Source organism: Papilio machaon, chromosome 25 (genome assembly GCF_912999745.1).
Source record: "Papilio machaon chromosome 25, ilPapMach1.1, whole genome shotgun sequence".
Classification (NCBI taxonomy): Eukaryota; Metazoa; Arthropoda; class Insecta; order Lepidoptera; family Papilionidae; genus Papilio; species Papilio machaon.
Window position 1 is genome coordinate 4714770 of NC_060010.1, and position 14670 is coordinate 4729439.

General features: G+C 33.0%; 1 protein-coding gene across 1 annotated transcript in view; it reads left to right on the forward strand.

Moving 5' to 3' along the window:
- LOC106715509 (Down syndrome cell adhesion molecule-like protein Dscam2) overlaps nucleotides 1-14670 on the forward strand; it is a 63852-nt gene that overhangs the window by 42306 nt on the left and 6876 nt on the right. The window contains exons 4-17 of the mRNA XM_045684139.1: nucleotides 1877-1929; nucleotides 8479-8576; nucleotides 8966-9057; nucleotides 9392-9543; nucleotides 9808-9898; nucleotides 10165-10543; nucleotides 11242-11377; nucleotides 11708-11827; nucleotides 12091-12267; nucleotides 12388-12532; nucleotides 12934-13082; nucleotides 13418-13586; nucleotides 13850-13989; nucleotides 14300-14449. Of these exons, the coding sequence (XP_045540095.1) occupies nucleotides 1877-1929; nucleotides 8479-8576; nucleotides 8966-9057; nucleotides 9392-9543; nucleotides 9808-9898; nucleotides 10165-10543; nucleotides 11242-11377; nucleotides 11708-11827; nucleotides 12091-12267; nucleotides 12388-12532; nucleotides 12934-13082; nucleotides 13418-13586; nucleotides 13850-13989; nucleotides 14300-14449 (2051 nt within the window). The remainder of the gene's footprint in view (nucleotides 1-1876; nucleotides 1930-8478; nucleotides 8577-8965; nucleotides 9058-9391; nucleotides 9544-9807; nucleotides 9899-10164; nucleotides 10544-11241; nucleotides 11378-11707; nucleotides 11828-12090; nucleotides 12268-12387; nucleotides 12533-12933; nucleotides 13083-13417; nucleotides 13587-13849; nucleotides 13990-14299; nucleotides 14450-14670) is intronic.

Here is a 14670-nt window from a genome sequence, read left to right on the forward strand (position 1 = left end):
AAGAACACATAGACTACTAAGTTTTTTTTAAATCGCGTGCACAGAGTCGCAGGCGACAGCTAGTGTTATTTAAATCGCATAAGCTGACTCGTTTGTTTGAAATCTTTAAGCTATAAAAATCGATTAAAAGCACCTGGTCCTTATTTTGCAATTTAAACGGTTGAATCTAAAACTATTCAAATTATTCGCCGGCTCTGGCGCGAGTCAAAACTACGATTTCCCAGTTGTTGTCCCAGTTCTCGACCCCGGGATTATGTAAATTTTCAACTTAACCCCTCGCCTGCCACAGCCGCTGAAGTTTGCTGAAGATGACGTGATTTAAGACTCATTTACACTAACCGAACGAACGTTCCCCATTGCGTTCGCTACACTAATTATATTGCAAATTGAATTGAAAATACTTTCCTTAAGAATCAAATAATGTCCGACCACAATTGTATTTTTAAAATTTCCTTAGATAACTAAGACAGAAATATTTGTACGATATTGTAATCCCGCTCTTTCACTTTAAAAGAGCAGAGATAGCAATGTATTTATATACAGATGTTTCGACTAGTTAGAAAATATATTTAAGTTCAAGTATTTATTTAAAATGCATAAAAGTATAAATAAACACACAAACAATTTATCGCTAAACAACGCAGTGCAACTGCACCGAGAATGAATTATTCAAAAGCGTCTAGAGTTTCGTTCAGTTATACAGCGCGGTTATTTCGGAGGATATTTCATAAAAATTTGACGGGACCCAAGTTGAGAGGCTTCGCTTCGTAAATTCACGCTCGTCTGGGCACCATGGTCGTTCAATAGCCACCGAGATGAATTGATGCCTTTGACTATATAGAAACGGACTAAGCAAAGAGCCGCGGTTATGACATACTATGCTATACTATAAATTTAAACTTTTCGCGGGTGTGAGATATAAATGGTAATCACATATATCATGGCCTTGGTGCTGCGTGAACATACTGACACTTACGTCTTTATGAACACAAAACAAGCACACAAGTAAACAGCGCACGAACTTAACAGATCCAGTCTTTTAAAAGTCAAAGTTCAATGGCCACTGAAATGAATTGTGGCACTATTTTACATTGTAGGCAAATTACGAAACCGGAGACAGCTGACTTCGGTTGGATGAATTCCGCTGACTTTTTATATTTTTGTTTTCTTCTGATCTTTCATTTACTTACACTAAGTGCAACAGATATAATCAAGAAATAAGAGTTGTGTTTTTATTTTTAAAAAATATTTAAACAAGAATTGGTTTAATAAATCAATTAGTATTCATACGAGTTAATTAAATTATTGGTTAACGATTAAATTTCTTATTAAACTTTTCGTGTTTTTAAAATTTTTATGAACTGTAAAGTTTTGTTTAACGCTGTCGTTTATATTTTATATTTTAATGAATTAATTGACGAAATAAATTTTACAAAAAAAACAATCAATTCATTATAAAAATTAAAACATTTTATTTTCTGTACAACTCTGTCATTGCTCAAATGGATTGATTCCGGACGAGCATTAGTTAATTGCATAAAGTTGAATTTCAATTACATTATCGTCGCAAACCAGCCCCTAACAGGGTTAGGGGTGGCTTCATCTTGTTATGTCATTAGGGGAAATAATAATTTAAAAAGTTCGTTGTAGGTTTTTTGTTAATTATGACTATTAACATGGATACTCTGATGGAAAAAAATCTTTATAAGTATTTAGAAATATGCAAGAAGAAAGTAAACTGTGATTTCACTTGGAAAATAACTTCTTAAAAGTTATTGAAACCCCAAAACAAACAAGGAAAATATCATGTTACACAAAAAAATTATAATATTAAATTGGTCATATTTATTTCAATATATATATTTTATTGTTACAGGTTACTGACCTTTTCAATACCAGATGAAGAAGTCACTTCTCATTCCAGAAGAAGTAAGTAATATTTCTAGTAATGTTATAATTATTCTATTATCATATTTATTCCAAAAACATAAAAAAAAAACTTAAAACACTAAAAAATTATATCTATTATTTTTTATCAAACAATCATTCAACCTCTTTTTCACATTCAAAACTTCTCTATTGTAACTTGCCTACACTAAGGACACTTCAAAAAAAAACTTTCTAGTACTAATAAGCTTTTTAATGGACCAACAAACAAGCCAACTCTTTGACAAATATGATCCTTTTGTTTTGACAATGAATGAAATCTCAGAAGGCAGACAAACGATAGGCTGATTATAGACAAGCAATTTTCCACTTTAAAGCCTTTGTTTTATAGTTTATATTACTCTGCCGGTTGTAGGAGTAAGTGAAGTGGCTTGTACGATATGAATCATTAGGAAGGGTGCTCAGTACTAAGCAAAACAAACACAAGCCACGGGACAGAAACAACAAAAGCTGTCCCAAATAAAATACGGCACAGTCCGACTGTCACACCGTTTTAGAACAACGAACAAACGGCTTAATGTTAAATGGCCTTCACTATCTCTCGACATTCACAACATCTACATATTTTCATTATTTATGACAAACTAGCTATCGCCCATGACCTCGTCCGTGCGGAATTTAAAAAAAAAAACTTGATAAGTAGCCTGTGTGTTCTTCCAGACAACGACCTTCATCTATGCCAAATTTCATCGAGATCCGTTGAGCAGTTCTGGGGATACCTTCCAACAAACGTACATCGAACCATCCAAACAATCGCATTTATAATGTTAGTAAGATAAATGTAGAGTTTGAAAAATGCGCTCCTGTATTCAAGGAGTGTTTTTACTTATTTATAGCTGTAATACGTCTTCTTGTACCGAAAAAAAAATATATAGTGCAAAAAAACTATTTACACAACATTTACTTACAACAAAAATCATTTTACTTTATTGAACAATTTGTTCAATAAAGTAAAAGTAAGTTACTTAAAGACTGTAAAATTGCCTAGTTGTATAGCACACGTATATATTATTTAATAAGCTCCCCGTTCATTATTAATCTTAAAATCTACGTTGAATCAAATAAAATACACGAAAATAAATATGCTCGTTTCGGTGTAACAGAGGTCGGGGTTCAATCGTTAGGCGGCAGAGCAGAGACCACTCCGCGAGGTCGGTGTCAGTGCCAGATTATTTATTGCCATTATTTATTTACTCTGTGCGAATGGAGCTGGAATCGCGGCATAAGCTTTCATACTACTGACATTCGTATGTGTGAAAGTAATAGGTGTTTTTGTATATGTAGATAGAATATGTTTTTAATCGGAAATCTCTTTATTTAAAAATTCTATCTGTCCTATCTAATTTTTCTGCCAGATTTTGAGACTTTTAAGTAGCTAAAATCTATTTAAAATCTAATAAAAGCTATTTCTAACGAAGGCAATTGATTTTATAAAAAAAACAATATAAAAAGTACTCCTTTATTGTATTGATCAGTTATCAGGGGATTCAATTTCTTGATCCTTATAAATCTCTCTATATATTATATGTTTGTAGTATGTGCCAACAAAATTGACCGTTGGTCAATTGCACAGTTTGATAACGTGTCCCCTCTGTCATCATATGCTCCATTGAACTGTGGACCTGTGGACGTCGTATTTTTTTTTTATAAAAATCTGACTGGCAGCTAATATTTTTTCGGGTACGTTCGTTATATCGTGGCAATTTTGAAAAGTGAAGTATTTTTCGATTTGCTTCCTAAGTAGCACAGAAATACAGGCTATTGGTTTTTTTATTAGGACTGCGCAAATGTTTACGAGTTTCAAATACAAAGTAAGGGAAAGGCGTTTTTTATTATATTCTCTTTCTAACACTAAATCTTACTAATAATATAAATTCGAAAGTTTAGATGGATAGATTGATGGATGTTTGTTAGAAGGTATAGCCGGAACGGTTCAATGGATCTTGATGAAATTTTTATTCCGCGCGGACGGAGTCGCGGGCGACAGCTAGTATTTTATACATATGTATTTATTTTTAATCCATTTGCAAATATCCTCACTTCAAGAAATTATTTTTACACTATCTTTATCTGATTTGTAATTGTTCGTTTGCCTTCTGTATGTATTCAATGAGTTTATTGTTTTTATTTATTTTATCTCCGCCTGGTTGGTTTTTATATGATAGATAAAAAGATAAAATAAATATATTAAATAAGCTGTAAAATAGTGTCAGAAAATTTAATTATACAGTTCATTGATGATTTGCCTCCAATTAGCATAGTTTAGTGACGCTTCATAAAATTTGACTAATTTGATTTAAGTGTCATGGAACTCCCATATTACATAGTTGTATATAAAACTAGATATCGCCCACGACACTATCCGAATTAAAAACAAAACTTAATAAGTAGCCTATGTGTTCTTCCAGACTATATTCTACATCTATGCCAAATGTTATCGAGATCCGTTGAGCCATCTAAACATTCGTATTTATAATATTAGTAATTATTTCTTAGATTTCGGGGAATTTTTTATGTATTGGAATCAAAAATTCCTTTCAACCCCTGCTTTAAACTAAAACACATAATTAAACTTAAGTAGCTTGAAAAAAATGATGACTGTAAGATTATTTTCACCAAATATTATACTATAAAAATCATACTAATATTATAAATGCGAATGTTTGGATGGATGTTTATTTGAAGGTACGAGTATCTCCAGAACGGCTCAATGGATCTTGATGAAATTTGACATAGATGACGGAGTCGCGGGCGACAACTAGTATATTGTAAGACGTAGAACTTTATTACAAAACATTTAACTATAACAATGCTCTTCCTTTTCCAACTTACCACCTTAACAACTTGGACTCCAAAACTTATCTAGGTTAGTGAGTACTTAGACGTGTTCCAATTAAACTTCCAAACTGCTGAATCAGCTTTATTTCTACCTCAGTATAAATCATCTTGTATTTAACCGAACTATTTAAACTTGCGCCACGATCACATTGAAATACGAAAACGAAGCGGAATCAAAATTTGTATGTAACGGTTTGGCGGAACAAACCATTTTAATGTTCTTTCATACCAAAACGCGCGTTGATTAATTTAGAACAAGGATCTAAGGAAAAACAACGCAATTACGGTAGATATATGTCGTTAATGTAAACCGAATGTGTTTTCGCTTCGCTTTCTTTGTGGTTGCTATGTGAACGTCACAAACCACTGAAACTGTGAACTTTGACTTCACTGACATTTTGTATGACATCCTTCAAATTCTTTGAAAAAATAGAAACAATAATATGTGACAAGTGTCACAGCAGTTGTACCCACAATCGTAGTAGACAACACTCTAAGGGAATTAGAATTTCTTATGTCAATGTAATCGGGACCTAAACCAAACTATTTAAGCTTAACGCTACAAGCGATGCAACGCAAATGATGAAACGTAACGATTAATAATGTCCATATACTTGGACTTGTAACGAAAGCTTAATTTGTTCTAGCGGTTGACATTTTAGAATTATTCAATCATTTCATTAATAAAAAGTTAACACATAAAACTAAAAATGGAATAAATACTATTTAGTGTGTCTGAATAAGTACAATATCGAAACTTACATGAAAGTTATTATAAAAATAGTATATCTTTGTTTATATCAAACACATATTATATTGAAATATTTCATTCAAGTAAAATATCTAAACATATTATTATTAAAAAAGAAATTTTACTTCACCTCATTTTGTACATTATTTATGTAATCAACATAATTTTGTGAAATCAATTCAGCAACAAAATTGCTTTCCGAAGCAAGGCACCGTGCAAATTGCATACGTCAGAATATAATCATATCTGCCGGCGGACGCTTGTGGAATGACATGCGACAGTGAAGTACTAGCACCAACTGACAATTGTCTCGAATATTAGAAAGGTGAATTGGAAGGAATTTTGTCTAAAAATAGTTTTATAACATAATTAGTATAGGATAATGCTTTTGAATCCTAACTAACTAGTAACATTATAAATGCAAAAGCAACTTTGTTTGTTTGATGTTCTTTCACGCCAAAATTACTAAAACGATTTAAATGAAATTATTATAGATAGTCTAGAGCCTGAAAAAGGATATAGGATATTTTTAATGCGAAAAATCGTTGTAAAGAGTTCAACCGGAGGGATGAAATGTTGTATGGAATAATCATCATTTTTAGGGCTAGAGGATTCTTATTTTTTAGGGTAAATAATTAAAAATGCCGCCTAAAGACACTATTCAACGCGGACGAAGCTAGTAATTTAATATTTAAAGCTGTGTGCATTTTCACTTATAGAAGTTGTTCATTTTGACGTGTAGTTTAATTTATGCGAAATGAGATTTTGTTTTTAGCTGACTTCAAAAAGAATGAGGTTATCAATTCGACTGTATTTTTTTTTGCTTTTCCATTTTGTTCGACTTCTATGAGATAAAGCGTGATGTAAAATAGATTGTAACTTATTAAGAAATAATGAAACTTAAAAGTATAACAGTATCTGATTTATAGTTTCGGAAATTAGCGTTTTTAAACTCTTCCACTTTGTAGCTTCGGCAGTGCTTCTATACTTAAGTTACTACTTACGTTTGTTTTTAACTTGATAAGATTAAAACTATAGAAGGGCTTTACTTTAAACTTAAGAACTTAAGAAAATTCCAAAAACAAAATTTCTAATCCACAATCTATGTCGTCTAAGAATCAAAATATGAAATAGTCCCAGCTTATTTCAGTTGAATTTTCACTGTCTCGTTTCCAATCGTTCGTTCAATCGAATTTCGGTTTCCCATCGCAACGTCGATCTCGACTAATGAACTACGCGTTTGTTTGTGCATCTCCTGGAATTCGAACTCGGCATCAAACAGACTGTACAACACTAACAAATTCTTTGACTCTACGCATTATATGTAGACTAAATTCTACGTAGTACTTATATGTATGTTTATTAACTGTATAAAAATATAATAGGATATATTATATGTTATTTTAAAAGATTGTTCTGCCTTATTAAATTCTTTTAACTATGTGATTCGTGTGGTGGTTTTATTTATCAAGAGGACAGAAACGGTAATATAAAAAACAAACTAACTGAAACATTTGCTAATTTTACTACTTTAAATATTATTTCAGTAAAGAATTTTTTTTTTAGCCGACTTCAAAAAGAAGGAGGTTATCAATTCGACTGTATTTTTTTTATGTGTTTTACCGCAAAACTCCGCCCCTGGTGGTCCGATTTTGATAAAAATTATTTTATTCGAAAGGAAGTGCTTGCAGATGGGTCCTACTTTTTTTTTTAATAAATGGAAGACTAGTAGATTTTTCTACTATCGTGAAATCAAACTTTTGACTTCGAATGTATTTAACATAATTTAAAATAATTAAAAAGAATCACATCACACTAGAAATTAATAACATAATTTTCTTTAACAGACTATCGAGTCTGTTCGTTCAAATCTTGCTTCCATTAACCGGGACATAACAAGGTGTGAAGTCGAGTTGGCCATTCGCTGGGCAAATTGCGACCCTCGTAATTATGTTCCCTGCCAGATTGCGACGTCACAACGCCGCCGTGTAATAGGAATGGCCAAATCTGTCATGAAGTAGTGATGTCCGTATTCTACTAATTGTTGACGATACTTCACTATTTATATCTGAAAGAAAATTATTATTTTTAATTATTTACAATAAACCGATTGTTTTGATATTTGGTACACATTATTTTTTATGGATGTTATATATTTAATTATATTTTTTAAATTACCACGTAAAATTCCTACTTACAAAAAGGAAGAATTTAATAAATGTGTAACGCTTTGCAATTATTTAAAGAAAGTTTTTAATGTTTGACAAATAATTACTAAGTTAAATTTTTATTGTAGATAGGAATATGTTAGTTGAAGATAATAAAGGTTCTGGCCATCATGCCAGGGGACCAAGAGAGGGCAGCATAGCGCCGCTCATAAAAAAAAATTGTATTATATTATAAAATAGTTTTTTTTTCAAGATATCGATATTGACAGCACATCACCAAAGAACAAATTTATAGTACGGGTCGTAAATTTTATTTGAAACGAAATCATTTTTTTTAATTTAAAAAATCTAATTCCATGCCGAATGTAAGCTATGGAATGTTCAGTAGAATCTCAATATCTCGAAAGTCAAGTGAAATGCAAAAAAAACTTCAACTTCTTGAATCTTCGACTTACCAGTAAGTTCAAGATAGTATTTGTACCTTTGACCTCATTGTATTTTACTAACTTCGATTTATATGTACTAAAATGCACACAGTCAAGTAAAATTTTGTTCGACATATAAAATCTAAATAATTCAAGTATTTGTGGGTTCGGCGGATGAGCATGGCATTTTTTGACTTACTGAGGATGTCGACATAACAGAGTTAAATATATAGATTCCACTGTAGGTTTAAGTAGGGTAGGGATGAATAACCAAGATCAGCCTTAACTTTTTATAATAAGGTACATTAAATAAAAATATTACTTGACAAGTGTTCAATCTTTTTTCCAGGACTAGATCGAAGAAAAAGAGTTAGAAGAAACTTATCTGAGAATCGTCTGATCATCACACAACATTTCACTGAACGCACAGTCACACCCGGCGGTGACGTAAGTAACAACCTATATACATATTTTACAAAAGGGTTAAACGCTTCCTTATGAAATTTAGAAATAATATCAAAACTCATTTACTGAGTAACTAAAAATACTCTGACCCTAAAGAGACCAAAGTGGACCTACTGTTCTAACCTCGGCTTTAAAAAGTGTCCAACTTTCGCGGTCCCGAGATATCATAACCTAATCTAACACTTGGAGCACCTACAGATCCCTTTCCCCTTAATCCTGCAAGTGATACCTGAGAAGACCGACAAGGTATCAGCAACTAGGCCAATTATGCAAGTTTAAAAACGAATATAATCCCTTCTTTCTAAGTAACCCACCCAAGAATTTGTGTCACTCTGTAATAATTTATGGTAATGTGTTTAAAATAATTTCAGATAAGCATGCAATGTGCAGCATCGAGCGACCGACCTCCTCAGTTCACTTGGGAAAGAGACGGAGTTACTATCTCCAGTAACACTGACCCAAGGTAAGATAATTATACTAAAGTATATTTTAAATTTAACCCCATGTACTACAAATAAACCGTCAGTACTTGTCGATCGATCAAAAACGATCTTAAAAAAATTGTTTGCCCCAAAAGACCTTTGCTAAAACTATTAACAACTATCATAATCCTACAATAACTTGAATGTTTTAAAGAAATAAGGACCTTCTTTCGATATGCCGATAGCATTCTTAATATTAAGTTGCTGTTGACTGCTGCTGACTGCTGCTTAAGACATTTGCGTCGACACTGAAATAAAAGTTAAGAAGAAATCAAACCTACCCTTGCATTTAAAATAGTAAGTCTGACATTTCAGATACGCTTTAGGTCAGGTAATGACGTCAGACAACTCCGTGGTAACCCAGCTTAATATAACGAGAGTTAGAGTGGAAGATGGAGGACTGTACTCCTGTACTGCTAAAGAAGGAGATAATGTTGCTACACATGAGAATCGACTTGATGTTTATGGTATTACTGAAATATTTTATATATTATAGGTTATAAGTTAAATGCCTCAAATGCCTCCATAAATATGTCAAGACAAAATACTACAACCAAATTAGGCTACCCCTGATTTAAAACATCAAAAATTCAGAATATTTTCTGCGCTTAAAATAATGAAATCTTTGAACAGACTATCAATTCAAATGCCTACAAAGCTGCGTGCACTATCTAATATGTCAAAAGATAAAAGGACAAAAGCAAAACTAAAAAGTGTTTTATAACTTGTAGGGCCGCCATATATCAGATCCCTGCCACCAATAAAAGTTCAAAGCGGCGAAGCGGTTAATTTGAGATGTCCATTCTACGGCTACCCTATAAGGTAACAAATGGTCTTTCCGGAATAAAAAAAAGGTTACAAATTGCTGAGAAAAAAAAACAAAATAAATGTAACAAAAAAATCATTGTACATAGCAAAACTAAACGGAACCAAAGTGAGCCAAATTTGAATAGCTAGATTATAGAACAATAGACCAAATTCTGCACTCTATTTACGTTGTTTTTATGTTTTACGGTTCCACTTTACTTTTGTGTCTGTATGCTTAGAATTATAATTATTATAATCAGTCATAATATTTTTTTTTTCAGTAAGATAGATTGGGATTTCAAAGGAAAAATTATAAATTCGAATAATCTATTTCAAACAAGATACAAACGTGGTACAATCAAGAAATATAAAACCAGACGTAACGTTGTAAACATACATGATGTTCTAACTATACCTGAAGTTAGTAAAGAACAGAATGGAGCTGTATATACTTGTATAGTAACCAGTCCATCTGGTGAAATGGCAAGAAGAGCATTCGAGATACAAGTGATAGAAGCACCTATATTAGAAGACTTACTCTTAGGCAATAATCTGCAGGAAGGACAGATTGTGAATATCTATTGCAATGTAAGAAGCGGAGATCTTCCTATTCACTTCGAATGGCTTAAAGATGGGAAAAGGATATCTAGTAGTTTAAAGGTAAAAAAGATAGATATATGCTATCGCGGTTTTTTATTTAGCACATTTAAAGAGCTACAATTCTTCCATACATCATTTTTATGTACGTCCTATAGTTTAGCCTACGTAAGCGCCTAAAGCAAAAATGTCCCTAATTTTCGCAACAAATTTTGAAGCTATATTCAAAATCTACTAGTCTTCTAGTTATTTAAAAAAAAAAAAAAAAAAAACAAAACATGAAAAATACAGTCGAATTGATAACCTCCTTCTTTTTGAAGTCGGCTGAAAATAGACAATAATGATGCACTAAATAGAATAGAACTATCAGTAGAACAGGTAATTCATTTTTTGGATAATAGCTTGAATCTAGTATATACAAAATTATGTTATAGCACTCAGACTTCGTATACGATTAGCTCTATACAATTTAAGTGTAGGAAGGGAGACTATTTATACTCTATGTTCTCAGTTTAAATGCCAGCAACTTTGGAAAAAGAACATGATATCGATGAAGTGAAATTCACAAACCCATTAGTTGAAATAGTTTATAACATAGAGGTAGCAAGCTAAACGACAGAGAACATCTTAACTTCTATTTCTTTAGGAAACCTTAATGAATATGAGACGATGTGATAAAACAGGATTAAAAAAAAAATTAGCAGTATTTGAGGTAGTCTAGTAATTTTCCACTCGATAATAAATGTAATTTTTTTTAACAGGTAGTTGAACGAAGTTCAGAGTTATTTAGTGCGTTAGTGATAAAGAAAGTGTCGTTAGAGCACTGCGGGACGTACACTTGTGTAGCGTCCAATCACGTCGCTAAAGTCAATAGGTCCACTGAATTATATATAAAAGGTATGGCAAATTTATATTTAAAATGTACAAATTTGCATGTATTGATAATTATTAAATTCATAATCTACACTAAACTATGGGTTTATTTGGATAAAATGTTATAAAAGCAAATTACATTGTAAATACAAAAATCGTAATTGAATTTTTCGATGTTTTTTTTGAATATATTTTAATTTCATCAAGGTTTTGCTTTTTCAGTCCTACATTATACAAAGTGAGCAATAACTTTTCTAATATTGCAGGCATTGTACAATATTTCATTAATCACGTAGTCAGAATTAGGAGCCTTTATTCTATAATGCTCTGATGCGGTTTTATTTATTTTTTCAGTTGCCCCCAAATGGGCGGAGGAGCCATCAAATTCTTCTCTTCTGTTGGGCAGAAGAGGCACCGTGTCGTGTAGTGCTAACGGATATCCACAACCTCAAGTGCATTGGATGAAGAAAGATGGTAAATTACAAATTGACCTTAATCTTCAATATTTTAATATAAGGGAAGAACTTATATGAAATATTTGCAGCAACAAAATCCATGTTCCATTATTCAATATGGCTTTGATAATGATAGAAATACCCGAGGTGTACGGTGAAACAATCAAGGTTTCACAAGAAGAATTGGAGTTGTAGGGATATATAGAAACCAATAAAATATGACAATCATCCATGAAAAAATGTACGAGAACCTCTGTATTAAACAGTTTGAAATTATTCCAGCACTTCTGGGCACCTGGCAGCCAGTATTAGAACTGGCCGGTGGTGGCATTTTAAGTCTGCCCAATGGCACTCTGATCATAGAAGAGGTGTCTCTGACCGACGAGGGCTTGTACTCCTGCAATGTCGAGAACGGAGTTGGTAGTCCTCTTAGTAAAACTATTTGGATGAGTGTTAATAGTAAGTTTCTTTTGATTTTCCCATTCTCCATATGTTAAAACTAAATTGTATTTAGTTGTCCTGCTTAATGAAAAAATAAAATAGAAGTATTAAATGTCTCATAAATAACAATACTTCCAGAGCCAGTACATTTCGAGTCGACATCAACAAATGTGACTTCCCGACTGGGACACCCAGTCACATTAGAGTGCAAGGCTTTGGGAGACGATCCTATAAGAATACTGTGGACACACAATGGAAATATACTAGATTTTCAAATACACAGGTAACATAAATCTTTTAGACATGATTCCTGCAAATTAATATAGTTGATGTATTAATAAAAAAGATATTCAATGCAAAAACGGTATACACAAATGGAAGAGCACACCACGCATCCGTTGCAAGGTTTTACCTGAAAAGATTGCATACAAAAGAGAGGGACTGAATGCAGTAGTCTCAATTCTAACTATTGCAAAAATGAGATCAATAACTTCCTTAACCTCGATATAATATCATAAGCTCGTTTATAGTTGTTATCTTTAATTCATACATGTCCCCATGGAGCGGCTCAGACTAAGCCGTAGTCAATCACGCTGCTGAAGGTTGCATCAATCATAAATCACTATATTTTCTTCATTCTTTTGTAGTATTGATGTAAATTTTTGTTTCTTCATTTGATTCCAGAGCAAAACTCTCCGAGACAAAAACAACGCTAGGCCTGACAAGTACAGTCAACATCCAGTATTCGGAGACGGGGGATGCGGGCCTCTACCAATGCAGAGCAAACAATCCATATGGAACTGCCACGTTCAACGTATTTCTAAATATATTAGGTAAGCTTTTCTTCATTTAAAGGAATATGACAAACGAGCAAGCGACCACTTGGTATGGTAAAGTAGCCAAAGCAACCGCTGCTTAAAAACATCTGCTGAATTGAGAAGATGCAGTCACGTTTTTTACCTTTAATGAACTGAGCAGAAAACTTACAAATGGTGTACAATAAAACATCCCTTCCTCTGTTAAATCAATTTCCTCCTTCCTCAGGCGATTATGTGAAACGAGAAAATACTTCCACTTCACGCGTGTCTTCTATATGGTTCTGGTTCTGTTAACTGCATCAGTAGTACTGAACATTTTAATTTTTTTAAATCTTTATTTTAATTTCCAGAGCCTCCTACTCCGCCGTCAGATTTGAGGGTAGATTCAGTACACGCGCGTTCGGCAGTCGCCTCATGGCGGTCGGTGCGTGCGCACGCATCGCGCTATGCTCTGCAGTACGCGCCAGCGCATGTCGTTGATATTGGATGGGAACATGCTGTTATTATTAATATTACTAGGTACTTTTTGTTTGATATAAATAACTTAGTACAACATCAATTTTATTCTTAAAACCTATGATACCTCACGGCGATTTTTTTCGAAATGCTCAACCATTGAAGTACCTTGGTACTTGTTTTCATTTATAGAATTACAATATCACTGAATATGTTGAACAAAGTATTAACTTTCAACGTTCTTACACTAATACAGCGAAGTCCAATTAAAAAATCTACATTTTTAATTATCTGCCCTTCAATAGATTGTATGTATTGCATTTCAGAAAAGATAATGACATGCGACAATCAGCGGAGCTACAAAATCTTCGCCCAGCGACCGCGTACGTGGTCCGCGTGGCCACAGGTAACCAGGTCGGCGTCAGCCGGTACACTGCGCCCGTGCACTTCACTACGCATGAGGAAGGTAACTCTGTCTCATCACATTGTAAAAAACGCATATCTAAGAGGTAATGCTACATCAACACTATAAAGAAGACAGACTTCTGTAGATATTATAGAAGTTATACATCACACCAAACAACTATCGTTTTTACTTAAGTGTTATGACATCCAACTTATCATTGAATTTCTTATAGATCATGAGAAGGGTTTGGAAAATTGTACATTGATAAGTTTGTATCGTAATTTGATGTTTGAGTTTTTTTTTATTTCGATGATTTTTTTAATTAAATCTGAATTGGTCGTTAGTATTACATAGACTTTCTCTTTTCTAGCACCTTCATCGCCTCCTATCAACATAATAGTAGAGCAAACGGATTCTCCTGGAGAACTGTTTGTATCGTGGCTGCCTCCGCCAAAGGAGTCTCACAATGGCGTCATCACTGGATACCACGTGAAAGCGGTGCCGCAAAATGTACCTACGAGTAAGTAATATTTTCTGAATTGTGTAAAAGCTATAAGAATTATGTAATTAAAACACAAAGTTGTTCAGCAATATAACAATAATTTCACCCGATGTCAAGCAGCAGTTGAAAAATATATCTTCGTTAAAATCGATTATGTTTTGTTAACTGCTTCAAAAATCATTTCGTTTGAAACACTTTTTCTTCCTTTTTCACGACATTCATCCGACTCTAGTCTATAA